A 27,966-nucleotide genomic window follows, 5' to 3' on the forward strand; every position below is an offset into this window, starting at 1 on the left:
ACTTCCCTGTTAAGAGATGGTGGATCGAGGTTTTTTATTTTTTATTTATTTTTATTTTTTTCCTTATTTTCTTCTCTGCACGATGGCAGAGACCTGCTGGTTACAGTCCCGCATTCTGTCACTTGACAGACTCGCCAGGCAGAATTTCTTGCGGTATTCCTACCAGTATCCTGGCCGGTGTATCATCAATTAAGATTCCACAGACGGTCGGATAGCAGGTCTAGTTAGTTCCGTCCTGTGGTTTCGGGTTTAGCGCTCTACCCTTCCTTAGCCGCCACATGGGTTGCTTGACCAAAGGGAGAGAATGAAAGTCTCCGGGTCCCAGACCTTATCTACTTCGTTCCACAGTATAGCTGGCCAATCAAATCTTCTGAGCGGGAGACTAGCAAGGGATCGTATCTCTTCTTCAAGCTCAACCAGCAGTGGAAGCATTGGCCAGGACAGTCTAGATCTAAGGGATCTTGGTTCCAAAATGGAGGGAATGAAAAGTATCTCCATTTCTGGACCCCAAACTTCTAACAACCTTTGACAGGGCCCTCTCTTTTTTCGGATGGAGTTCCTCCGCTCAGCCACTACTTCAACAGAGAAACGTGGTTGTTTTCTGGCATCCATCGTCATCCGGGATTCTTCCCTCACATACCTATTTCTCCTCTCTACTATAATCTCTTCGCCTTTCCATTCGCGAACAGTATTTTCACGACCTGGCCCTTCTGCCTGGCTACCACACCAGAGTGGTCGCAAGGGTCATGACGGTTGTCATGCGCTTCCTGCACCTTAGAAACATGGTCGTCCTGCCCTACTCGGTCGACTCTCTAGCCGCTCTACAAGGACTACGCTAAGTCGTCTATATCACTTGCAATACCCTCTCTCTTGGGCTAGCAGCTAAACTTAGACACGTTTTTTCCTCATTCCCAGCCCAGCAGATCCTCTTTGACGATGATCCTGCACAAGAAGGATGGTAATTCTCTCTCTCGAGTCAAGGTCGTGGCCCTTCAACACGGAGCTTGTGCACTTGATCACTCATTCCCTCGGTTCATTCAATTAGCTAGGAGGGTTCCGAGCAATAAGATGAAAACGGAAGTAGTTTTCTTTTGCTCCGCTCGTTTTCAGCAAGTCAATCAGGCTTTCAAAAGGTAGTTTCTAAGCTCCTTCCTCATCCAGAGCCTTCTTCTGGTCCAATGGTTATTAGGGATACCAATGCCCGTCTTCTTCTCCCGATCATTTCTCTGGGGATCTGAACAGTACGGCCAATCCCACAGCAGGTCCACTGCCCTTAGGCGGGTCAACCATCCGTCTTCAATTTGGATAATGCCACGGCTGTGCCATACGTCAATCATCTCGCAGGTACCCACAGTCAAGTGCCATGGCCGAGGTACCTCGCACTCTCTGATGGGCCGAGATCTATCATTCGGTGATCTCAACAGTACATGTCCCTGGAGTAGAACACTGGGCGGCTGACATATTCAGCCTTCAGGGTTTTCTCCTCAAGTGAGTGGGAACTTCACTCGGAAGTCTTCCTTCACATCTGCCTTCACTGGAGTACTCCAGATGTAGGTCGGATGGCGTCCAAGCTGAACGCCTATGTACTCCAGTTCATGGTTTGGCTGCAAGATCCAAGTCCATCGCAGTGCATACTCCGTTTCTTCCACGGTACCAATTTCCATAACTCCTCTTCCACTACGTCTGAGACCTTTTTGGAAGCGGAAAAGGCCCCCAGTGATCCTGGGAGACCCGCACTGACCATGTCAGGTTTTCTCGCTTGCGGTACTAGTATTTCTCCGTCTTATTTCGTCAAAATTGGAAATATGGACCTTCTCGCAGGGAGTCTCCACCTGTAGTTCTTCCCTACCGCGTACCGTTAGATCTGGGGGACCTTAATGGTCCTGGGGATCTTACAGTACACTCCTTTTTCGATCCAGAAAGACTTTACGATAAGGGAACGTCACTCCCCTTTCTTCTATGCGTTCTTGTCATCCTGATGAGTCTTCAGAGCTTCCCACTCTGTTCCTTTCAGTCTTTTTTCCTTATTACCATCTATGCATCGTTGCCCTCAAGCCATCCCATTCCCTCGTTGCCAAGGTGGTTTTGTATTCCCACTGTTGCAGGGGCATCGTCCTCTCATCTTTCGGCTCCAGTCCACACAACGGAATGGGTTCTCCATAATCTGGAAGAAGTGAGTGCTCCAAGTGGGTACGTATCAAGGACGGCGTCCTTCCAAAGGTTGGACACTTTGCTTGGGCTTCTCGATGGTAAGTAGGCTTCCCGATGGTCACAGGAAGGGTTTAGCCGGGTTCATCGGCCACGTTAGCCTGGTGGATTCTTTTCACCATCCAGGAGTCCTTCCGTGCTAGATGTCAGCCTATCTCCCTGTCTCAGGTCCGCATGCATTCTTGAAGCACTATAATTCACACACTTCCTCAGATGTGAGTCTGGGCAGGCGGACTTTGCAGGCCGCCTTGGCGCACTTGTAAGTAGCGGTTACACGGCCTGATCTGATGTTGTCCCCACCCAGGGACTGCTTTGGGACGTCCCATGGTCTGTGTCCCCCAATGAGGCGAAGGAGAAATAGGGATTTTTGTGTACTTACCGTAAAATCCTTTTCTCCGAGCCATTCATTGGGGGACACAGCTCCCTCCCTATTATTAGTTGCATTTGTTTTTATCATTTGATATGTTATACTCTCATATATAATGTGACATGCTATACGCTTATATGTTATTGATCTCCTACTGCTTTTGCACCGAACTGGTTAGCTGGGAGCCAGCAGAGGGGTGTATACTGCAGGGGAGGAGCTAACTTTCTTTGTAATACTTAGTGTCAGCCTCCTGGTGGCAGCAGCATACACCCATGGTCTGTGTCCCCCAATGAATGGCTCGGAGAAAAGGATTTTACGGTAAGTACACAAAAATCCCTATTTTTTCTTTTTACTGCTCAACGTTATAAACTTCTGTGAAGCACAAGAGGGTTCGGTGTGCACAACACATCTCGATAGGTTCCCTGAGGGGTCTAGTTTCCAAAATTGTCGCTTGTGGGTGATTTTCACTGTTTAGACACATGAGGTTCTCCAAACGCGACATGTCGTCTGCCAATTGTTCCAGGAAATTTTACATTTAAAAAGTCAAATGGCGCTCCTTCCCTTCCGAGCTCTGCCATGCACCCAACAGTGGTTTTCTTCATATGGAGTATCTGCATGCTCAGGAGAAATTACCAACAAATTTTGGGGGTCCATTTTTTCCTGTTAACCTTGTCGAAATAAATAAAAAAATTGATCTGAAGTAAATTTTTGGTGAAAAAAATGTAAATGGTAATTTTTTCCACATACCAAAAATTCCTGTGAAGCACCTGAATGGTTAATAGACTTATTGAATGTGGTTTTGAGCACCTTGAGAGGTGCAGTTTTTAGAATAGTGTCACTTTTGGGTGTCTTCTATCATATAGGCCCCCCAAAGTGACTTCAAATGTGATGGGGTCCCTCAAAAAAAAAATAAAATGGTTTTGTAAATTTTGTTGTAAAAACGAAAAATCGCTGGTCAACTTTTAAACCCTTATAACTTCCTACCCAAAAAAAATTTTGTTCCAAAATTGTGCTGATGTAAAAGACATGTGGGAAATGTTACTTATTAAGTATTTTGTGGGACATCTCTGAATTTTCATGCCCTTAAATCCCAAAGTTGGAAAATTGCGATGTTTTCAAAATTTTCGCTAAGTTTCTGTTTTTTTTCACAAATGCAAGTTATTTCAAATAAATTTTCTCCTACTCCTCATTGGGGGACTCGGGACCATGGGTGTTATGCTGCTGCCACTAGGAGGACACTAAGTGAACACAGAAAGATTAACTACTCCTCTGCAGTATACACCCTCTCGCTGGCTGAGATTCAACCAGTTCTTTCTTAGTGTCTGTAGGAGGCACTTGAATCTTTTTCAGACCCCAACGTTTTTTATTTTAAAAAAATTTTTTTCCTGTTTTGTTTTTTTCTGTAAATTTTTATTTTTTAATGGAGTGAAGGGGGCGACTGATTCCTTTCAAGGGTCCGTTCTCCCCCGAACCACCAACAGGCGAAAACGCGGAGTAAATCTCCCCATATCCTCTCCTGCGATGACCGGTGCACGCCTAGTCTCACCTTGGGGTGACGGTTCCTTTACGGTCCCGATCTCCCTACCCTTGAAATACGGCGAGCACATGAGGTTTCCCACCTTCATGTTCCTCTCCGGGGCGGGGAAAACCCGCAGCTGGATAGACAGCGGCCCTCACCTAATTGCGTTACTTCAGCCCCATGACTACTGGAGAAGATGGACGGAGGGTCCTCTCCATCCCCCGCTATAGGAAGGATGGATTGAGCTCATGCCCTTAGAATGACAGGTGGCGCTGCACCACTCCGTCTCTGCTACTTCACCTCTGCGAGTATGAGCCTGTTGCGCTTCTCTGCGAGATGGACGGTGCGGGTCCTGGTTCCTGGGGAGAGGAACCACTGACTTGGTGCCAGCGGCAGCCGACCTGTGTGCATCGTGGCCCCCCTTTGTTCTTAGCCGGCGCGCATCGCCGCCAGGCCACCTGATATTTAGTCCCTGGCTTTTTGCCGGACTAGGCCTCAATTTACGTAGAACCGCCGGAACTCCGCCCATATTCCTGGTGCTTTTTGTCCTGAACGAGAGGCGCCCTGCTAATCTCGGGGGGGGGGGGGGGGCAATGTTTGTTCCGGCATCTGCGGTGGGATCACACTGACTTGTCAGCACCTCAACGTTAAAAGACCGCAGAACATCTTTCTGCAGGCTCTTCAGACACCATTTCCTCCCCTGCCCCTGAGGACACAGGCATCAGCCTTTGGAAGAAGGCTTAACCCCTTCTCTGCACCTTTAGCGCATACTCTGCCTTTAAGTCTCAGACAGCACACTGTCTCAATCTAAGGACACTAAACGGGTTTACAAAAAAGTCTTTTTTACCTCATGTGCCATTTGCCCCGTGCCCACAATACTCCGTTATGCACGGATTGTGACCCTGCCTGTGTGCAGCCGCCTCTCGCCATCAACGCCGCCGCCGACCCTGCTGAGCCTAGTCCCTCTGAGTGGGCCGCTTCCTTGTCACGATCTATGGCTAAGGCAATAGACTCTCTCCGGGGACCCTCCTCAAGTCAGAACGTCACTTTGTCGACCGCAGTGGACTCTGGTGATGGTACGGAACCGTCCACCAGCATGGGGCGTACTCAGTCACGGGGGCTCAGGTTTCTAGAAAAAGGACCCATGTCGTATCCCCCGATCGCGCTCGCGCTTCGGCATCTGCAAGCTCAATTTCTCGCTTCCCTTCTCCTGAAGGTCGTAGCGCACATGACTCAGAATACGAGTCCAATGCATCTTTAGTCTAGGATTCCTAGACTTGTCAAGAGACACTTGATTCTCTCATCGACGCAGCAACAAGACCTTGATGGTGAGCAAGGAATCAATATCAACTCCGGAACACGCAGTGTCTTTTAAGAAGACTAAATGTGTCCAAAAGATATTTGCCAATCATCCGGAGTTTAAGGACATTGTTCAGAAACACAGGGATCGACCAGATAAACGATTCACGGGTCAAAAGCCTATTGAGTCCAAATATCCTTTTGCTCCGGATCTAATGAAAGATTGGCTACTGTCCCCTTCAGTAGATCCTGCCGTATCGCGTCTCTCATCCAAAACACTCCTATCTTTGTCTGACGGTTCTTCAGTTAAAAACCCCACTGACCATCAAATTGAATACCTGGCTCGCTCTGTCTTCGAGGCTTCAAGAGCGGCACTCTATCCATCCTTCACTGCGACTTGGGTAGCTAAGGCAATGGTCACTTGGGCAGAGGTCTTAACCGCAACCTTCCACGACAGCAATCTTCCCCCAGAGGCAGCCAACCTCGCTAGCCAGATAGCTTAAGCCGGGGACTTCGTAGTTAACGCTTCGATAGATGCGGCCAATTGCACTGCACAGGCAGCTGCAAATGCAGTCTCCATCAGAAGGGCCCTGTGGCTCCGAGATTGGCGAGCAGATTCTGCTTCCAAAAAATCGTTGACTTCTCTGCCTTACCAAGCTGATCGCTTATTTGGAGAGAAATTGGACCAAATTATTTCTAACGCTACCGGAGGAAAGAGTAAATTTCTTCCTCAACAAAGGCCTATTTGGCCATTTCGGAGTCAAAAACAGCCTCAGTTCCGGCCCTTTCGCAACAACTCAAGATGGTCCTCTACTTCCTTCTCATCTGAATCAATACAAGCTCCTCATGGAGACAGAGGTTCCCAGACCTCATACAGACCTAACCGTACGTGGAAATCCAGACTGAGATCGTTTGGCTCTCTGGGAACCAGATCCCTTAGATCTTCCACACAATGACTCGTCGCATCATCCGTTGGACACCGACAAAGTAGGCGGTCGCTTACTTTTGTTCAGTCAAGCTTGGCTCTCGGTCGTGCACGACAAGTGGGTCAGAGAGCTGGTGTCCTTCGGATACAAAAGTTTTCTCACTGACACGTTTTTTTCCAGGACTGCCCTCCCAGAACAGACCACAGCCTTTCTTTAGGCCATGCAGGTGCTACAAAGGGACGGAGTCATTATTCCTGTTCCTGAGGACCAAAGGTTCAAGGGTTTTTACTCGAATCTGTTTGTGGTCTCAAAGAAGGACGGATCGCTGCGGCCTATGCTAGACCTAAAGCTGTTAAACAAGTTTGTCAAGGTTCGACACTTCAGAATGGAATCTTTCTGTTCTGGTTCTGTCATCGCGTCCATGGAAAAATGAGTTTCTAGCATCCATAGACATCAAGGATGCTTACCTTCACATTCCAATTTTTCCTTTCCATCAACAGTTCCTACGCTTCGCATTCCGCAAGGAACACATCCAGTTTGTGGCCTTGCCCTTTGGCCTCACTACCGCTCCCAGAGTCTTCACCAAGGTCATGGCAGCTGTCATGGCCATTCTTCACGCTCGGGGAGTGGTACTTCCGTATCTGTATGACCTACTAATTAAAGGCCTGTCCCATCCAGCCTGCGAGGAGTCCGTCGGTATCACAGTGGATACTTTCTCGCCGGGGCTGGAAAATAAACTTCGAAAAGTCTTCTCCGATACCGGCTCAGCAAATTTCTTTCTTGGGAACGATCCTGGACGCTTCCCGCGGGTTGGTCATTCTCCCTCCAGAAAAGGTCTTGGCCTTGCAACAGGGAGCACGGAGTCTTTCCCGCCCAGTCCCTCACTCCATAAGTTTCATCATGGGCATTCTTGGGAAAATGGTAGCGGCAATGGGAGCAGTTCTGTTCGCACAGTTCCATCTCCGTCCTTTACAACATGTGCTGCTGTTGGCCTGGGCAGGAACCTGTTCTCACTCAACCGTCGTTTCAGTCTGCCTCTGCGGGTCAGGCAGACCCTCAGGTGGTGGACGCTGAAGTCTTCCCTGAACCAAGGCAAGTCCTTTCTCACGATACGCTGGTTGGTGGTGACCTCCGATGCCAGCCTTCTGGGGTGCAGTTTTCAACAACCACACGGCACAGGGTCGTTGGTCCACTCGAGAGTCGCGTCTCCCTATCAATATCTTGGAAATTCGAGTGATTAGACTTGCCTTACTCAGGTTTCACCATCTCCTCGCAGGTCGCCCCATCAGGATCCTATCCGACAACGCCACAGCGCTTCCATATATCAACCGTCAAGGGGGAAACCGCAGTAGAATGGCCATGCACGAAGTGAGTCACATCCTCCGTTGGGCTGCGAGTAACCATTCGCCCATATCGGCTATCCACATTCCGGGTGTGGAGAATTGGGAAGCGGACTTATTCGCCAGGGCCTCGCCTCGGGAGAGTGGTCTCTTCATCCGGAAGTTTTTCAGCAAATTTGTCATCGTTGGGGGACTCTAAAGGTGGACCTGATGGCCTCCAGGCTAAACAACAAGGTTCCCCAGTTCATTGCCTGATCACTCTATCCTCGCGCCGTCGGAGCAGATGCCTTGGTTCTGCCGTGGCATCAATTCCGGCTCCCGTACATTTTTTTTCCCCTCTCCCGAGGGTTATCAAGAAAATCGGAGCAGAGGGGGTACCAGTGATCCTAGTCGCAGATTGGCCGCGCCAGGCATGGTACGCAGAACTAGTTCAACTGGTCGCCGACGTCCCCTGCCGGCTACCAGATTGCATGGATCTAATCTCACAGGGCCCGATTCACCACCAGAACTCCGGGGCCCTGTCTTTGATGGCGTGGCCGTCGAATCCTGGATTTTATCCCAAGCTGGATTCTCTCCTGAGGTGTCCTCTACCATGATTAGTGCTAGGAAGCCCGTGTCCATGTGAATTTATCATCGCACCTGAAGAATCTTCTTCTCATGGTGCAACGCCCATGGAAGATCTCCTCTGGTGTTCTCCATTCCTTCCATATTGGAATTCCTCCAATCAGGATTGGAGTCCGGTCTGGCACTTAGTTCCCTCAGTTCAATTCCAACGCAAAATTGCCACCAGATTGCCAGTTAAGACATTCATTCAGGGAGTTTCCCTTGTGGCGCCTCCCTACAAGATGCCGTTGGATTCATGGGATCTTAATTTGGTTCTCGGGGTTTTTCAGGAGGCTCCTTCGAACCTCTGCAGGACGTCTCTCTAACCTTTCTTTCCTGGAAGGTGATATTTCTAGTGGCGATTACGTCAATCAGACGAGTCTCTGAATTGGCAGCTCTATCCTGCCGACCCCCGTTTCTCATCTTTCACCCAGATAAGGCAGTCCTGAGGACTTCTCCCTCATTCCTACCCAAAGTTGTTTCCTCTTTTCACCTCAATGAGATTGTTTTGCCTTCATTCTGTCCGGCACCAGCCCATCGTATAGAGAAAGCTTTGCACACTCTTGATGTGGTTAGTAGGGTTGAGCGACTTTTATTTTTATAGGATCGGGTCGGGTTTCACGAAACCCGACTTTCTCAAAAGTCGGGTCGAGTGAAATCGGCCGATCCTATAAAAAAGTCGGGGTCGGCCGAAACACGAAACCCAATGCAGTGCAATGTGATACTATGGTTCCCAGGGTCTGAAGGAGAGGAAACTCTCCTTCAGGCCCTGGGATCCATATTAATGTGTAAAATAAAGAATCAAAATAAAAAATATTGATTTACTCACCCTCGGACGCGCCCTGGTACTAACCGGCAGGCTTCCTTCCTAAGAATGAGCGCGTGAATGCGGTGACGTCGCAGCTTGTGATTGGTCGCGAGCGGTCACATGGACAAGCCGCGACGTCATCTAAGGTCCTTCATGCGCTCATTCTTAGGAAGGAAGGCTGCCGGAAAGAAGCAGGGCGCGTCCGAGGGTGAGTATATACCGAATAGGACCTTAGATGACGTCGCGGCTTGTCCATGTGACCGCTCGCGACCAATCACAAGCCGCGACGTCACCGCAGGTCATTCACGCGCTCATTCTTAGGAAGGAAGCCTGCCGGTTAGTACCAGGGCGCGTCCGAGGGTGAGTATATCAATATTATTTTTTTTTTGATTCTTTCTTTAACACTTAAATATGGATTCCGATACGGATTCCGATACCGATTCCCGATATCGCAAACATATCGGAACTCGGTATCGGAATTCCGATACCAGATTCAGAAGATCGCCGACCCCACACAGGGGTCGGGTTTCATGAAACCCGACTTTGCCAAAAGTCGGCGACTTCTGAAAATGGCCGACCCGTTTCGCTCAACCCTAGTGGTTAGGGCTCTTCGACGGTACATCTCACGGACGGCTCCCTTCCGCAAGTCAGATGTTAGATGTTTGCTTCCGGTGGGGCATAGGAAGGGTGGGTCTAGCCGCTTCTAGGGCCACACTAGACAAGTGGATTTGCTCGGCTATTCAGGAATCCTATCGTGTCAGGAACACTCCTGTCCCAGCAGGGATTAAGGCGCATTCTACTCGGTCAGTGAGCGCCTCTTGGGCCATTTGGCACCAGGCGTCGGAACAACAGGTCTGCGAGGCTGCAACTTGGTCCAGCTTGCATACTTTGACAAAACACTACCACATTCATTCTCAATTTTCTGCAGACGCTGCCCTTGGCAGGTGCATTCTGCAATCGGCACTACCTCAGCTGTAAGCCAGTGGTACATAGGGTATTGGCAGTTGTTACTCCCCACCCAGGGACTGCTTTAGGACGTCCCATGGTCCTGTGTCCCCCAATGAGGTGTAGGAGAAATAGGGATTTTTGTGTAAAATCCTTTTCTCTGAGCCAGTCATTGGGGGACACACCACCCACCCTGTTACCCTATTGGCTTGTTGTTAGTACTTCGGTTTTGACATAGTTTATTGTCTTTTGTTTAATACTCCTACTGCTCTGGCTTGCAGGGCCATGTGTGGCTCGCTGCTGTCTGAAGCTTGGTGCATTAGCACAAGGTCTAGCAACCAGTCATAAAAAGAGGGTTTCCAGATGGTGACTTTTTGGAGTTGTCTGCACAAAAGAGCAGATCTGGATGTGTATATACTGGGGATTGATAAATATCATAAGCTGGAGATGGGAAGATGCTATTAGAGATTAGAGGGGTGCAAAAGCTGGATACGATAGTGTAGTGGAAGTGCTTCGTGCGAGAATTTTGAAATTCCAGAAAAATTGTAGTGCAGTTCCCCTGGTTGTAAATATACTCCTATAAGAAAGGTGGGCACACTGTGCTTCCTGTAGGGAAGCTTTGGCTGTCATTATACTAGCGATCGGGGCTCTGACTGACACTAAGATGGAGGAGGGTGTATGCGTCATCTCTCTACTAAATGTGGCTCTCTAGATAAGATCAAATGAGACCACTGTGTTAGAAGGAACGGTTTAAAGGGGTATTCCCGTCTCCAAGATCTTATCCGAATATGTAGTAGGTGTAATAATAGTAAATACCTCCAATTAGAAATGTAGTGTAATATATATATATATATATATATATATATATATATATATATATATATATATATATATATATATATATATATATATATATATATATATATATATATATATATATATATATATGTGTGTGTGTGTGTGTGTGTGTGTGTGTGTGTGTATATATATATATATATATATATATATATATATATATATATATATATATATATGTATATATATATATCTACACACACACACACACACACACACACACACACACACACACACACACACACACACACACACACACACACACACACACACACACACACACACACACACACACACACACACACACACACACACACATATATATATATATATATATATATATATATGTATGTGTGTGTATATATATATATATATATATATATATATATATTTTTTTTTTCATTCACTAGGACTCTGTCCTCATGTGCAGGGCATTGCAGGTTAAGTTCCATTGGTTAGAGGAAAAGGTGCAAAGTCTTCAGGAGAGAATAGCTATACTGAAGCTCATCAAAGAAGATGAGGATTTCCTTGACAGTGCAGAAGAATTTCTTCAGAATGTTGCAAGAGAACTTTTCAGGGTTCCTGCAGAAGCTAATAACAGAGTAGAAATAGCTATTCAGAATGTTCGAAGAGAAGCACCTTTCAAGGTACCTGCAGAAGAAGTGGAATGAAAGCACGTGACCCAAAGAAGCAGGAGGATGCAGAGACAATTAGTACTCATACCAGTGAAGAACCGCTACCAGTCTCTCACGCAGGGCAATAATGAAGATGTACATCAATAAAGTGCGTTGCCCACAAAGAACACTCCAGTAAGATATCGGAAGCCTCTTGAAGGGAGAAAAAGAAGGGCTGTGGTGAAAAGGAGAGGGGTGGTTGTGGAGGATTCATTATTGAGAAGAACAGAAGCCACTAACTTCCGACCGGACATTACCTCATGAGAAGTGTGCTGTCTTCCAGGCACCCAAATCAAATGTGTATGATAGGGTATCAAGATTTTTCAGTGCGACCGATGCCTACCCATGTCTACTAATGCACTTAGCAACAAATGACACCGCAAAAATGGACCTGGAGACTATATGCAAAGACTCTGAAGACCTAGGCCGGAAAATGAAGGAACTGGGAGTGCAGGTCGTCTTCTCATCCATCCTCCCAGGCTACATCGATGGTGCTGTGAGCAACGTTTAGGGTATCTTGACCATGGAGTGAATTGCCTGCATGATGGACTCATTACTAGAGATGGGTTGCATCTTACGAAAACAGGAAAATGCATATTTAGTAGACTTGCTACACTCATCAGGAGAGCTTTAAAATAGAGCCAATATGGGATGGAAATATATATGGCCAAAAAACAAATATGCAGCTAATAAATTCTTTGGAGAACCCTTTTATTAGAAGTGGAAATAAAGAGCAAAAACAACAATTTCTGAATAAAAATAGAGGCGCAAGAGAAACAGACTACAAACTAAAATGTGTCTATACAAATGCACACAGCATGTGAAACAAGGAGAATTGGAGCTGCTGCTAACACAGGATGAGAGATATGTCATAGGCATCACTGAAACTTGGTGGGATGATGCACTTGATTGGAATACCAACTTTGAAGGCTACAACTTATTAGAAACAGGATTAACAAGAAGGGAGGAGGTGTTGCATTGTATATTAGTGTCGGGGTCGTAAACGACAATTAATCATCATTCACCAGTCATTCCAAATTATAATGTGAGCGCAGAACATCTGGTACCGAAAAAAAGAAATGATTCAGACACGTAGCTGATTCAATCTTTGCTGATGCTCTTGCGTTCACCTGTGTCCAGAGCAGTTACAGCAACTACTTTATTTTTGAATACACAGTACTATTGTTTAGGAAAAAGGAATGCATTAGGCGGAGTTTAAGCAGCATACATCTAGTGCTCAGTCTCTCTCTCTGATTCGTCAGGACATCTCCGATGGTTACTTCTTTCTTCACATTCCAGAGTTATCTTTTTCAAGAGAAATGAAACTTAACTCTTCACATTCTAAACTGAAATGAAGAATGAACACTGGCGGCCATCTTTAGATACAATTACATTTGCATTAGCTAGCAGATAGGAAAAACTTATTGTTTCACAGTATAAGATATATAAAAGTACAAAGGTATATAAGAAAATATATTTTCACCTTGACATTAGGAAAACTTATATAGCCACAGAAATCCAAGCTTCAGAGAATGGTAGCTCTGTAGAAACTGTTTGGTTAAGAATACAAGGAGAGAAGAACAGAAAGGAAGCCATTGTAGGTGTTTACTATAGGCCACCTGGACAGCCTGTAAACGAGTTCATCCATATTTTCAGACTTTAATCTTGGACTTGAGAGAGACAGATTTTAATGGACTCAGAAAGAGGGTAGGAAAGGTCCAGTGGTTGGATGTTCTAAAGGACAGAAATGTCCAAGAAGGATGGGAGATCTTGATAAATGAAATCCACACTACATAATTGGTAACAATCCCATAAAGAAGGAAGAATTGGAAGCATTTAGAGACCAGGATTGATGAACACAGAACTTAATCACTTGTTAAAAAGGAAAAAAGAGCAAATTATAGAAACAAATTTGATCAGGTCAGCTCATGAAAACTATTTTATAGAAAATAATGGCTCTGTGGTGCAGAATTCACTATGGGACGCTAGGAAGGCCTGCCTGAGGGGAGTTTTGTTACAAGCCATAAATTTATCTAAGACTAAAATCAATTTGGGGAATTCTTGCAGGACTGGGTGAGACTCACGGAAAAGAAATCTGTCCTATCAGGTACGGAGGAGGACCTAATGTCTTGGAAAGAGGCACAAGAGGCATGCTCAACAAACATTAGGGAGAAGGCCAAGAATAAGAGATTATTTTCCCAGATACATTTCTTTTGAAGAAGGGGAAAAGGCAAGGCATTTATTGGCTATGATCGCAAGGGCTCAAATAGTGACATCCTTTATAAGAGCTTTAAAAAAAATAAGGAAGGTGCAATTGTTAATTGGCCCTATCAAATTTCAAATATTTTCAGAGAATTTTATCAGGACTTACATAGAACCAAAATACAGTTTGGCATAGAACAAATCCTGACTTATCTGGAGGAGATTGTTCTTCAGCTATCTCTGAGGCAGATTAAAAATACCTGAATAGTCCCCTGCAATTAGAAGAGCTGCAGATGGCCACAGCATCATTGGCCAATAATAAATCACCGGGGTTGGATGGGTTCCTTGTAGAAATATACAAGAAATTCGGGGATATATTACTACCTCAATTTTTGTGCACCTTCCAGGAAGTAGCCAAGGAAGGCAATCTGCCCCTATCAATGAGAGAAGCAGTTATTGTCGTTATACCCAAACTGGGTAAGGATCCATTGCTTCCCGATTCCTATAGGTCTATATCTTTGCTACCTACAGATGTTAAAATTATAGCAAAAGTTCAGGCCTCCAGGTTAAATAATATAATATCTAATATCATACATAGTGATCAATCGGGCTTAATGCCCACTAGATCTACAGCCGTTAATATCCGTAGATTATTTCTTAATCTCCAGTAACCAGTGGTAATGCAGGAGATAGGGTCATATGCTCGCTTGACGCTGCTAAAGCATTTGACGCTGTTGAATGGGAATACTTATGGGTAGTTCTGGAGAAATTTGGTATGGGCCTGGATTTATTTCATGGCTCAAATTATTATATGAGAGTCCATTGGCACGATTAAGGGTAAACCGGCATTTTACTTCAGCCTTTGAACTGAGCAGGAGTACACAACAAGGATGTCCTTTGCCCCCCCCTACTGTTTGCATTAGCCATTGAACCACTAGCTGTGATTATTAGAAAACACCCTGGAGTAGTGGGATTTCGTAGAGGAAATATAGAGGAGAAAATTGTTCTTTATGCAGACTATGCTCTATTTTTGGCCGAAGCCTCCAAATCATTACCTGTAGCTATGGAGACAATTGAGAAGTTTGGGAAATATTATGGTTTGGTGATTAATGGGACTGAATTAGTATAGGCTTCCAATGGATAACAGAAACATTAATTCACCTCACTATACTGATTTGGGATTACAAGTGGTCACTGAATTTAATTTTAGATGTTAAATTAATACCTAAATATTTACTCGCTATGAGATAAAATAATGGGTGCAGTCCCAAATCCCTTGGTTTTATTACATGGTAGCTCCTTTCCAGCACATTAGTGGGTGGGACGACCCTGGAGGGGGGAGTTTGTCTACTATTCCAATCACAGTTTGTCATTCAGACTCTGAAGCATTGGAGGCTCACAAATTTAAGATACTCTTTTAGAACCCCAACTACCCTGTTAATACACAAACTTTGGGGGACCGTGAAGAAAATGCAGGGTATACAAGGAATTTCACAATTTACATCACTGTGGGAAACGCCATGGATCCCTAATGTATATAATTTGGAAGGGTTTAAAAACTGGAGTCTAAAAGGAGTAGAAAGATTTTCACATGTTGAAGCGGGAAATTCACTCAAGGAGTTCTCACAAATACAAAGTGAATATGGACTGCCCAACACAGAATTTTATAAGTATCTTCAGTTACGACATGCATATCAGGCAGGGGGTCTCGTCCTAAATAATGGAGTGACTAAAATTAATGTAATACAGAGAATAGCCAGCTCGCATAACTCTGGGGGACTAATTTCATTACTTCATAGGTATCTATTGGACCTTGTTTTAACAAAATGGGAGGGCATGATATGCCCTATTGAAGAGGGGCTGTAGTCTGAAATACTGGAAAGAGTTCCTTAGTTATCTGTGTAAATCCCATAGATTTTCCTACTTACAAGTACTACAGCAGTCATATAGAACATCCCAATATCTCCACGATATAGGGCTTCAACTAGACTCCCTATGTGCTAAATGTAAAACATCCCTGGGTAATATGCTTCATATGATGTGGGCATGCTCTGCTTTGGAAACTTTCTGGAGTTATGTAATAGCGATCATTAATAGAACATACTCAGATAGAGATCCCTCACCATTAGTATGTATACTGGGATATATAGAAGATCTGAGCACTGATGAACATGGCATAATAACGGTAGCACGCATGTTATACATGGATAAGAAACTGATAACCAATGTTGGCTATCAGAGCAGGCTCCCACAGTAACAGAGTTTATAAACAAAGTTTATAAAAAAAGTTAATTGGTTATTAAATCTGGAACAAAGCATAAACTCGAAAAGGAAGTCCATCTCCAAATTTGAAAAAATATGGGCTCGATGGATTGACTGCTCTGGCCTAGCATCCAGAGAACTGCAAAGATTTTGATAAGGTCTGTTTTTGATTTATGTATAGATTGAATTTAAAGACATGATAGGGGCTCTATTCCACATTGGGCAGCAGTAGACACATATATAACTTACACAAATACTGGCTAACACTCAACCAGAAGCCGCAAGAAGAGATCCAATTATTAAAATCCAAATTTTTATTAATGTAATCTAAAAAACATTTATTTAATAAAACAAACGAGTGCCCTAACTAGGAGGGAAACTGGGTCAAATACAGTCCTTCACAATAGTAGTAATATGGGGTTGTTATTAAAGCAAATAGATCTTAATATCCAGTCAGGCAGAATACATAGAATGTTTGTGGGCATAAAATTATATATGAGGCAGAGATGCAACAATGCCATATCCCATCTAGTGACACACTATGGATGCCGGCAAAACTGACCAGTAATAAAAATGCCATTTTACACAAACAGTAGATGCATATAAATCCAATAGAAAAAAATCAGTATATATTACCCGATTAGTGAAGTGCACTGCACACCCAGTAAGGAGATCAGCATCCCTCCTCACCCCGACGCACGTTTCGCATCCGCTTCTTTTTATAAATGATCTAGATAAGGAAACTGAAGGTAAACTGATGACTTTTGCAGAAGATGCAAAGCTAGGAGGGATCGATAAAAATAAAGACAGAGAAAGGATTCAGATGGATCTTGATGAGCTTGAACCCATGGGCAGCAATTAATAGAATGGTATTTAGCAGGGAGAAATGGAAGATTCTTCATCTTGGAAAGAAAAACAAAAATTACATCAACAGAATGGGAGTATAAGAACCAAGCAACAGCACATGTGAAAAAGACTTGGGTATACTAATAGATTACAGACTGCACATGAGTCAACAGTGTGATACTGCAGCAAAAAAGGTGAATACATTTCTAGGATGTATTAAGAGAAGCATAGACTCTAGATCACGTGACATAATTATACCCCTTTACTCCTCCTTGGTCAGGCCTCATCTGGAATACTGTGTCCAGTTCTGGGCACCACATTTTAAAAAAAGACATTGAAAACTGGAGCAAGTTCAGAGAAGAGCTACCAGGATGGTGAGCGGACTGCAAAGTATGTCCTACGAGGAGCAGTTAAAGGATCTGGGAATGTTTAGCTTGCAGAAAAGAAGGCTACACGGAGACTTTTTAATACATGTCTGCCAATATCTGGAGGGATGTCACCATGTAGAGGGTTTATCCTTATTCTTATTAGCACATGGAAACACGAGAAGCAATGGAATGAAAGGGAGAAGATACGGATTAGATATTAGAAAAAAAAATTTGACAGTGAGGATGATCAATGAGTGAAACAGGCTGCTGCGAGAGGTGGCAAGTTCTCCTTCAATGGAAGTCTTCAAACAGAGGCTGGACAAGACTGTCTGAGATGGGTTAGTGAATCCTGCATTGAGCAGGGGGTTGCACACGATGACCCTGGAGGTCCCTTCCCACTATAACATTCTATGGTTCTGACCATTAGCAACTAGCAAACTGTCACTTTCAGTGGACGTAACCATGGATACTTAAGGTTCTGCAATGCCTGCACATGAGCGCAGAGCTCTGTACAATGTAATATGGAATAAATTATATTGCCAGTTATCTTGTAGTGAATTAGGATTTTTTATGCAGTATTGTCTATGTAAAAACATCATAATATAGCTCACTTACTCCATGTGTCTTTCAGAGAGGAAAGTGAAGTTTTCCTGTTTAATGCTAATTTTGTTGTTCCTCTTTCTAGGGCCATGAAAAGTGCGCCTTGCTGCTTCTAGGGGAGACCCAGGACACTGGCCTTATCAATGCAACAAACAGTATGCTGCAAATGTAAGTCTATACCCTTCTGTGTTCTTCATCTTGTGCCAAGTCACACTTCTTCCATTACGCTGCAGTGCATATTTTTATGCATTTCATACAAGATCAAACTAACAAAATGCAAATGGATGAGTTCTGGCTGTACGCATTCAGCAGAGTGTAACAGTGTGTGTAAGGTCATAAGATGTACAGCATGCTTAGAGATGGAGATTGGTGTATGAAGTCCTTCTACACTCCGTGAAATAAGTCTCCTCTCCCCACTGACAATCTGCTCTTAAAGGGAATCTGCTGCGATATTGTGCGGGTAGTAAGACATATTGGAAATACGTAATTACTCAACTTTTACTTCTCACAGTAATCCGAAAACTGTCCCAAAAAAAAAAGTGTATGTGTGTGTGTGTGTATATATATATATATATATATATATATATATATATATATATATATATATATATATATATATACATACATACATACATACATACATACATACATACATACATACATACATACATACATACATACATACATATATATATATATATATATATATATATATATATATATATATATATATATATACACACTGTATGTATATAATATAATACACGCATACATACATACATACATGCTGTAGGTCAGGACCTGATGGTGTAATTGTTAATGTCAGTGGGAGGTCCACTTTACATATTACCTGTATATTTTGATACTTTTTGTATGGAGTGATGTGTACAATGTTGTCTTCCATGTTGTTGTTTTGTTAGGCCGCTCCACATTGCTGCCCGAAATGGGCTTGCAACTGTTGTCCAAGCTTTGCTTACAAGAGGAGCTACTGTTTTGGCTGTGGATGAGGAAGGTGGTGAGACTTGTATTTCCTTATCCTGTGTGTTTCCTTTGTTTTAAAGGGAATATGTCGCCAGAAATAACACTGTTATCCTGCAGACATGCGCTTAATCTGCAGGTTAACAGCGTTATTGTACTGACCGGCTCCTGCACGCATCTGAATGTAGCGGTGAGAAAATGATCTTTATTCTCCCCGCCAGCAGTCGATATCCAGTCGGAGGGGTGGGGTGGCGCGAGTTCGGTCACCGCACTGAGAATACAGAGCGGCCACTGTATCCGCACCCCCGACCCTGACTGAGACTGGCTCTACGTTGGAGCTCAGCTGTCACTCAGGGAGCGGGTATGGTTACAGCAGCCGCTCTGTAATCTCAGAGCAGTGATTGAACCAGCGCCGCCCCTGTGGCTGAATACTGAATGCTGGTTGTAAGAATAAAGCTACCGTATTTTCTGGTGTATAAGATGACCCCCAACTTTTACATATAAAATATGGAGTTTGGGATATACTCGCCGTTTAAGACGGGGGTCATCTTATACGCCCAGTCATCTTATACGGCGTGTGCGGTGCGGATGGTTCCCAGGGTCTGGAGGAGAGGAGACTCTCCTTCAGGCCCTGGGATCCATATTCATGTAAAAAAAAAAAGAATAAAAATAAAAAGTATTTTATATACTTACCCTCCGACGGGCCGCGGCTCTCAGCGGTGCAAGCGGCGGCCTCCGTTCCTAAGGATGCATTGAGCGAAGGACCTTAGATGACGTCACGCGACTGCGACGTCATCGAAGGTCCTTCGCTCAATGCATCCTTAGGAACGGAGGCCGCCGCTTGCACAGCTGAGAGCCGCGGGCCGTCGGAAGGGTAAGTATATCCCATATTTTTTATTTTTTTTTATTTTTTTACATGAATATGGATCCCAGGGCCTGAAGGAGAGTCTCCTCTCCTTCAGATCCTGGGAACCATACAGGACCGCTCCCTGCACACGCCGTACCCAGCATATAAGACGACCCCCGACTTTTGAGATGATTTTCAGGGGTTAAAAAGTCGTCTTATACGCCGGAAAATACGGTAATTTTCTTCCCACTGCATTCAGCTGCGTGCATGCGCCGGACAGCATCATAACACTGTTAACAGATTCACCGCATATCTGCAGGTTAACAGCGTTATTTCTGGTGACTGATTCCCTCTAAAGGGAACCTGTCAGTATGATCAACCCTTTTAAGTCTACTGTATGGGCATGCAGGTCATAGAAAGTTGAATAAAGTAAAACCTTGATGTCTGCAATCCAATTTTATTTTTTTATTTTTTTTGTGCCAGAGAAATCCACATTTTTCTTTGAGGTTGTCCACTACTTTAACATTGATGACTTACCCTTAAGATAGGTCATCAGTGTATGAAAGGTTGGGGTCCGGCACCCCCTGTCCATCAGCTGTTCTGTGTCATCTGCTGCTGGCCGAAAATGCCCAATTACAGAGCTGCTCAGTTTTTGGGTCGTGGTAGGGTACTGCACAGCTGCCTTCTACTCAAACCAGTAGGTGGATGTGCAGTAACCTGCTGCAGCCACTCAGAGAGGACTGAGCGCTTCCGCAATTAAGCAGCTTTCAGAAATCAAGGTATAATTTTCTTCAACTTTTTATGACGCGTACCCATATAAATGGCTTAGGAGGGTTAATTATACTGACGGATTCCCTTTCAAACCCCAAATAATTACTGGGCATGACCACAGTATTACTAGAGTGTAAATCTTTAATGGACAGCTCCAATGTTGCAATCACTGAAAGATTAACCTCATAATGGGGATAGCCATGACGATAGTGTTGCCTCAGGACAATATTTTAAACTTTACAATAATCTTTCGTGGATAATCTTTGCAATTGGAAACAACATTTGGTATAGTGGTTTGCAAAAGTGTACACACATTTGCGGCATTTTTTATTTTTCTAACTCACAACCTGGAACTTCACTGTTTTTTGAGGGTTTGTTTCAGTTTGTCAAGAACATGCCTACAACTGTGAACATTTTTTTTTTTTCTTTTTTGTGAAGTAAACAACAAATAGAACATAATAACAAAAACCTTCAGTGTGCATAACTATTCATCCTCCTAAAGTCAGTACTTTGTAGAGCCTCCTTTTCCCGCAATTATAGCTGCAAGACGATTTGGATAAGTCTCTCTGAGCTTTCCACATTTTGCCACTGGGATTTTTGCCCATTCCTTATGGCAAAACTGCTCCAGCTCCTTCAGGTTAGATGGTTTCCTCTGGTGAAGAGCAATCTTCAAGTCTGACCACAGATTCTCAATTGGATTAAGATCTGGGCTTTGACTAGGTCACTCAAATATTTATACGTTTCCATTTAAATAACTCTAGTGTTGCTTTAGCAGTATGCTTTGGGTCATTGTCTTGTTGGAAGGTGAACCTCAGTCCCAGACTCAAATCACTGACAGACTGAATCAGGTTTGCTCCAGAATATCCCTGTATTTAGCACCATCCATCTTCCCCTCTACTTGGACCATTTTCTCTGCTGTCGATAAACATCTCCACAGCGTGATGCTGCTACCAACAATGGTCTCTGATTAATGCCCTCCTTGTCTGGATTTGAGTTTTGGTGGGCGACCCTCTTGGTAGATTTGTTGTGGTGCCATGTTCATTCCATTTGATTCTAGTGGATTTGATGGTGCTTCAGAGGATCATCAGAGATTTGGATTTTTTTTTTTTTTTTTTTTTTTTTTATAGCCCAAACTTGACTTGTACTTCTCAACAACTTTGTCCCTGGCTCGTTTGGAGATCTCCTTAGTTTTCGTGGTGGTGTTTGGTTAGTGGTGCCTCTTTCTTATTGGTGTTGCAGCCCCTGTGGCCTTTCAGAAAAGGTAAAGTGTATGTACTGACTTAGATTGCACACAGGTGGACTTCCTTTCACTAACCATGTGACTTATGAAGGTAATTGCACCAGAAATGTTTAGGGGCTTCAAAGCAAAAGGGGTGAATACATATGCACATGCCAATTTTTCAATTTTTAGTTATTTAATCCCATAAATTTAATTTATGCCTATATTTTTCTCACTTCGCCAACTTAGATTATTTAGTGCGGATGCATCACACAGGAATCAATTACAAAAAATGTAAACACCGGTTGTAATGTGCCAAGGGGGTGAATACTTTCGCAAGCTACTGTATACAATGCCACAGATACTACTGATATGTGGAACATGTGATTGGCGGATTTACCAATTGTGTGCATTTCACTGGTGAAACGCCTGCTTTACTGAAATCCATGCTCTTTACAGTATAGGCTGTAATTCCTGTGCCAGGATGAGCTGGTCGATGGGTACACTGGGCTTCTGGTGGTGGTGGTCCACGGTCTGCTTTGCACAGGGCTCTGAAGAAGCTCCTGTCCTCAGTAAAGAAAGTTATTCATAGCTACTTTCCATCTTGGATACTTTGCACTTATGATGTTCTAACATTTACAGATGTGTAGATTTCTTTTCTTTGTGGGTTGGCTTTTCTGAACAAAAGGTGATTTATGTACAATATAGTACATGACTGTTTGTATGACCGCATTTTCTTCTGTTTCCTTTTTTTCCTGACAGCAGGTCACACCCCAGCCTTGGCCTGTGCTCCTAACAAAGACGTAGCAGATTGCTTGGCACTTATCCTATCCACCATGAAGCCTTTCCCACCAAAAGACGCCATCCTTCCCTTCAGCTTCAATCTCCTGAATAACTGCGGTATTGCTGCCAAGACTGCCCTCCCCAACGGTGGTAGCTGTCCCTACACAAAGGATCGGCATGGTTCCATTGCCATGGATGGCTGCTACTCCGAGTAGCTCCTCCCGCCTTGCGGGTTACCCAAAACCTTACTATAATTTATTTAGGTTAATATATATATATATATATATATATAGGGCACTTTAAAGGAGAACAAGACGCATCTGTTGCAGAGGTATGAACTGTGCCTGGGCTTTCTTCCTATGTTCACTTGCTCACTTGAGCTATCTTGGCTTGCACTGAAGCTTATGTAGTATTGTACCTTCTTTGTATTGAGGAAAGAGCCCAGGTCAGGTGGAATGGAGTTTGATCATGGGGTACAGTTTTTAATGTGGGGTTCTTTTAATCAGTTACCATTGCTTCTTCCCCATCTTTTGGTATAAAGCTGAAAGGAGGCCCTCTGTATCTATATTTTTAAAGGTTCACCCTGTGCAATTCATGTCTTTGCTGCTGTAAGATCCTGAAAGCCATTATAAAGTTGAAGGGTCACCAGGCCTTAATATGTATTTCAAGGGCATCTTAAGATTTTTTTATATGGGGTTACTGGTTTAAGTGGCTAAGTAGCACCTTACATTTTGAGCTCGAGTCACTAGGTCTGTAGCATTTTTCTTTCCATTACTTCTTAAAGCTGTTGCCAGATGGTCTTCTTGCCTAATGCCTAGCAAATGTTGGGCTCTGCAAAAATCGCTTGCTTTTCTCTTTATGCAAATGAGGTGCTACAATTAGCTAACTGATGGACCCCGAGGTGACATTCCCACTATGCACTGCTGCAAAGCCCCCCCAATCCCCTCCAGCTAGGCACTTTAGTGATCCTCTGTTTTAGTGCTTTATTCCTTTTCTGGTCTTCCCATCATCTGACTTCACTCACCGTTGTTATATCTGCCATGTCATCAGTATTTTAATTATTTATGCTCTTTTAATCATTTAGGGGTCTTTATAATATTTATTTGCAGTTTGCAGACCTGGCTTATTTAGACTGCAGATTTACCTTCCACCGATTCTTTGAGATGCCTATTTTTGCGGCTTCTTTTCAGATAATTTTTGCACTTGAGTGACTATTTAACCAGAAATGATGTTCGGTGTGTCTGTGTATGAGGTTATGTATTAGATGTTTACTTGAGCTTACTTAGTGTTTTGCATTAGTTACATTATCAGAATGTAAGAACGGTGCTTTTTTTCTTTTTATCATATATGTATTTTAAGCATGCAGTTTATTTTAGTATCCATAGACCTCATCCAAACCATTGTCCTGTATAATGCAATAAGGCATGGCAGATAAACAACAACCTTCTAACTTTAAGTCTGTTAGTTTCCATGACTGTTACCAAGTTTTTTGGAAACACAGCATTAGCTAAATCTAGTGGGCTTTTTATTTCACATTATATCTCCTTACACATCGTATTCACACTTGCTATATATTTTATCACATTTTTATCTACCAAAAATATCGTGCAATGTCTCGTGTCAACTGGTCGCCAAAGTGGCAAAAGGGATCAATTTAATAGGAGAAAACAGGTGCTATAACTTTTTTTTTTTTTTTTTTTTCTTAAATCCCCTTTCCTTGCCCATTTCTAACTTTTTTTGCTTCCTGCTCTAGAATTACTTTGGAAGGCTTTTCATTATTTTTGCATGTCCTACTGCATTTCACCAGCAAAAAAAAACCAATTCAGGGGAATACTGTAATTGGGCGTTTCACAGACCTGCCCGGGGTAAAGGCCGGTGTTGCACAAAGTGTCTGGCGTGTTAATCCATGCTATCTAGAATATGTTGCCACAGTACGGGAGTCTGTTACATTTCATAGGTGATCAGCTTAAGCCTCTTGTATCAGTTTACTACATATATAATTCCACTTCATTTTAAATGTCCTTTATTAGACTTATTTTTTCATTTATGCTATATTGTAAGGACGATGGGCTCCAATTTCACATATCATCTCATTTCCCTTTGGTATAATAAAATGAGTTTCTCCCCTTTGGTTTTATAGTAGTTATAGGCTTTATTTGGTGGTTATGACCTCGCCTCATAGTTTACAGAAAGATTTTGGTAGCAGCCACATGCTTCAGCTAACTGCAGAGCCGCTGAAGTGCTACAAATGGGGGAAAACCTGTGCTCCACAGCTGGCCGCAGCATGTGGCTTCATCCTTTCTTTCATACATCTATACAGGAGAAATTAAACCAGTGGGCATGTGTTATTGCTCTTTGGATTTGGGGAATTATTGTGCAATTTTCAAGTGTTTCCCTATATTGACTCCATTCACACATCCATGTGCTGTCGGTTTTTTGTTTTTCTCGGAACACACAGAAACCCATAGTTTCAGTGATTAATGTTTGATTTAAATCTGATCCATGTCCCTTGCCCGTGAGACTGAGTATATCCTATGTGGAACTGGCCATTAAAGTTTTTGTGTGGATCAGTTTTTCCTCTGAACTTGATGCATTTGTAACCGATGCAGTGCTAAGTCACTGGATAAGAATAGTTCAGTATACCCGCTTCAGTGGAAAAATAAAGTTGCAACTAGAAAGGCCCATGAGGAACAAATCAGTCTGCTTCTCGGATAGTAATGCCCCATGGATGTGTGAATACAGACTTACATTTGTCAGTGTTTTATAGATTGTGGCTCATATCAGGTGCATTGCATAATTCTTATTGTAAAATATACATTCTGTACTTTTTAGAGAAAGCCATGGACCCTTTCTGGTGAAACTGTTAAAAACCTTAGGCTAACTTCACTTAGTCTTTATATATCCGCATCGTACTGTCAATAAGTAATAGACCACCCGTAGTCTTAATGCAGATTATAAAAGGGTACTTTTTTATCTCAGGATTAATTAACTGATGTTTTGTGGGGTCCTCCTCTCTCCCCCCAGAATATACACCAGCAAGTTATACTAATCAAAGTTTACTTTTTTAGTATACTTAGAAAACAAGCAACTCCTTTTCCGCAGCATGTTTTCTAAATACCTACAGTCGACTGTGCTGTTTGTTTCCCAGAATCCTTACCTCCACAGGATCGCTGGTACCACCGCCACTCTTCACAAGACAAGGGGGTCTCCAGTTTAAAGCAGATATTTCAGGCAGTCCCATAGACTTTACATGGAGCAATGGTGCACAAGCTTAACCACCACATCAGTCTAGCGATGGACATACAGCCCACCCTTCTCAATATCAACGGTGGTCTCAGCAATCAGAAAATTGACATCGATTGGTGATTTCCAACTCCATGCTGCAATTTATTTATTTATTTTTTTTCAGACATAGGAAAAATTGCAGGCAGCACTCCATAGCTTAAAGGTGAAAAAATGTGGTTTTATTTCAAACCCACATGCTGTGGCAACATTTCGGCTCAAATGAGCCTTTTTCAAGTCATTTGAGCCGAAACGTTGGCACAGCATGTGGGTTTGAAATAAAACCACATTTTTTCACCTTTAAGCTATGGAGTGCTGCCTGCATTTTTTTCCTATGTCTGGAGTGAGGCAAGTCTTGGATATTTTGTCTGGAAGGCGTGCACCCACCTATTGGTAAAGTGCTGTTCCAATTTTCTATGTTTAATTTTTTTTCCGTCCATTTCTTATTCTTTGCCAAAACCAGGAGTAGGAGATAAATACAGAAGTGGTGCATAGGTTTCTATTATAATTTTCCTCTAATTGTTCCACTCCTGGTTTTGGCTTACAAATACTGATGTAAAATAGTGACCAAATACTGCTAGTGTGACGGCAGCCTTAAGGTACCTTCACACCAAACGACTTTGCAACGATAACGATAGCGATCCGTGACGTTGCAGCGTCCTGGATAGCGATATCATTGTGTTTTGACACGCAGCAGCGATCAGGATCCTGCTGTGATATCGCTGGTCGTTGCTGAAAGTCCAGAACTTTATTTGGTCGTCAGATCGGCGTGTATCGTTGTGTTTGACAGCAAAAGCAACGATGCCAGCAATGTTTTACAAGGGTAACCAGGGTAAATATCGGGTTACTAAGCGCAGGGCTGCGCTTAGTAACCCGATATTTACCCTGGTTACCATTGTAAATGTAAAAAAAACACACTACATACTCACCTTCTGATGTCTGTCACGTCCCCCGGCGTCCGCGCTGCTGCTCAGAGCTTCCCGCACTGACTGTGAGCGCCGGCCGGCCGTAAAGCACAGCACAGCGGTGACATCACCGCTGTGCTCTGCTTTTACTTTACGGCCGGCCGGAGCTCACAGTCAGTGCGGGAAGCAGACGGCCAGGGACCTGACGGACATCAGAAGGTGAGTATGTACTGTTATTTTTTTTACATTTACAATGGTAACCAGGGTAAACATCGGGTTACTAAGCGCGGCCCTGCGCTTAGTAACCCGATGGTTACCCGGGAACTTCGGCATCGTTGGTCGCTGGAGAGTTGTCTGTGTGACAGCTCTCCAGTGACCACACAGCGATAGGCATCGTTGTCGATATCGCTGCAGCGTCGCTTAATGTGACGGTACCTTTAGTCTCAGTTCACCCGAGCGTATAATAAATCATCCACATTTCAACTCAAGGTGATGGTTTTTCTAATTTGTCATCCATTTGCAATCCATTTTTATAATAAATCAGCAGTTGTTCAAAATTTACAAGACCTAAAACCATGAACAGATTTAGCCTTTGAAGAAAATTGCTCATCTCTGCTGTCCCCTGGACTAACACTTTTTTGTACATTCCTTTTTTTAATAAAGCAGAACATGATATAGTGCATAGGGCTCCAAGGTGCTTTCTTCATGCCCTTATGTGGTTTGTTGCCTTACTGCTTTCAAATAGCTTTTACGCTTTTTAGGTTTTTTTTACCCTCCCTCATGCTACGTTAACCATATTTTTAGATGGGTCCATGGCTTTTGAAGGGCACAGAATGGTATATTTCATATACATAATGCCCCCCTTGTTTGCAGTATGTGGAATTTTTTTTTTTCACTGCCACACATACCCATTGTCCAGTATGCTTCTGTGCACATGTCAATTCTTTTACATAGACCATATGTCCATGTAAGCCACACAGAGACATGTCTGTTTTTGACTGGCAGCATGATAAGGGCCAATACAAGTCTATGGGTAAAACACATACAGCACATGATGGCATCCATGTGCCCTATGTGTTTAACATTGAAATGCATAGGAGCTTTGTAATTTTTTATTTTATTTTTTGCACTGATGGCACACTGATCCAAAACACTGAAATGTTGATGACATTGAATGCGCCTTCAGTGGAATGTGCCTCAGTTCATACAGAAAAATCAAATTGTGCTCCTATGGTGGTAATTGCTGGTTTTGAGCCCTTGAGTGGAGGAACCACAACCACCAGATGCATATTACCTTATTGGATCCCAACATTGAGATTGGCATAATCTTGGTCCTTTAGACATCAGCTATTCTCCTAC

At 43.4% G+C, this 27,966-nt stretch overlaps 1 protein-coding gene across 7 annotated transcripts in view; it reads left to right on the top strand.

Moving 5' to 3' along the window:
• Positions 1 to 25,841, top strand: part of ANKRD52 (ankyrin repeat domain 52) — a 128,980-nt gene extending 103,139 nt beyond the window's left edge. For 2 of the 7 annotated variants that reach the window (XM_077297526.1, XM_077297530.1), the window contains 3 exons: positions 17,908 to 17,990; positions 18,743 to 18,837; positions 22,400 to 25,841. In XM_077297526.1, coding sequence (XP_077153641.1) covers positions 17,908 to 17,990; positions 18,743 to 18,837; positions 22,400 to 22,635 — 414 coding nt within the window. In that variant the 3' untranslated portion in view covers positions 22,636 to 25,841. The remainder of the gene's footprint in view (positions 1 to 17,907; positions 17,991 to 18,742; positions 18,838 to 22,399) is intronic. The other 5 variants (XM_077297527.1, XM_077297531.1, XM_077297529.1 and 2 more) reach the window with 3 other exon arrangements.
• Positions 25,842 to 27,966: the final 2,125 nt, after the last annotated feature.

Source organism: Ranitomeya variabilis, chromosome 3 (assembly GCF_051348905.1).
Source record: "Ranitomeya variabilis isolate aRanVar5 chromosome 3, aRanVar5.hap1, whole genome shotgun sequence".
In the NCBI taxonomy this organism is placed as follows: Eukaryota; Metazoa; Chordata; class Amphibia; order Anura; family Dendrobatidae; genus Ranitomeya; species Ranitomeya variabilis.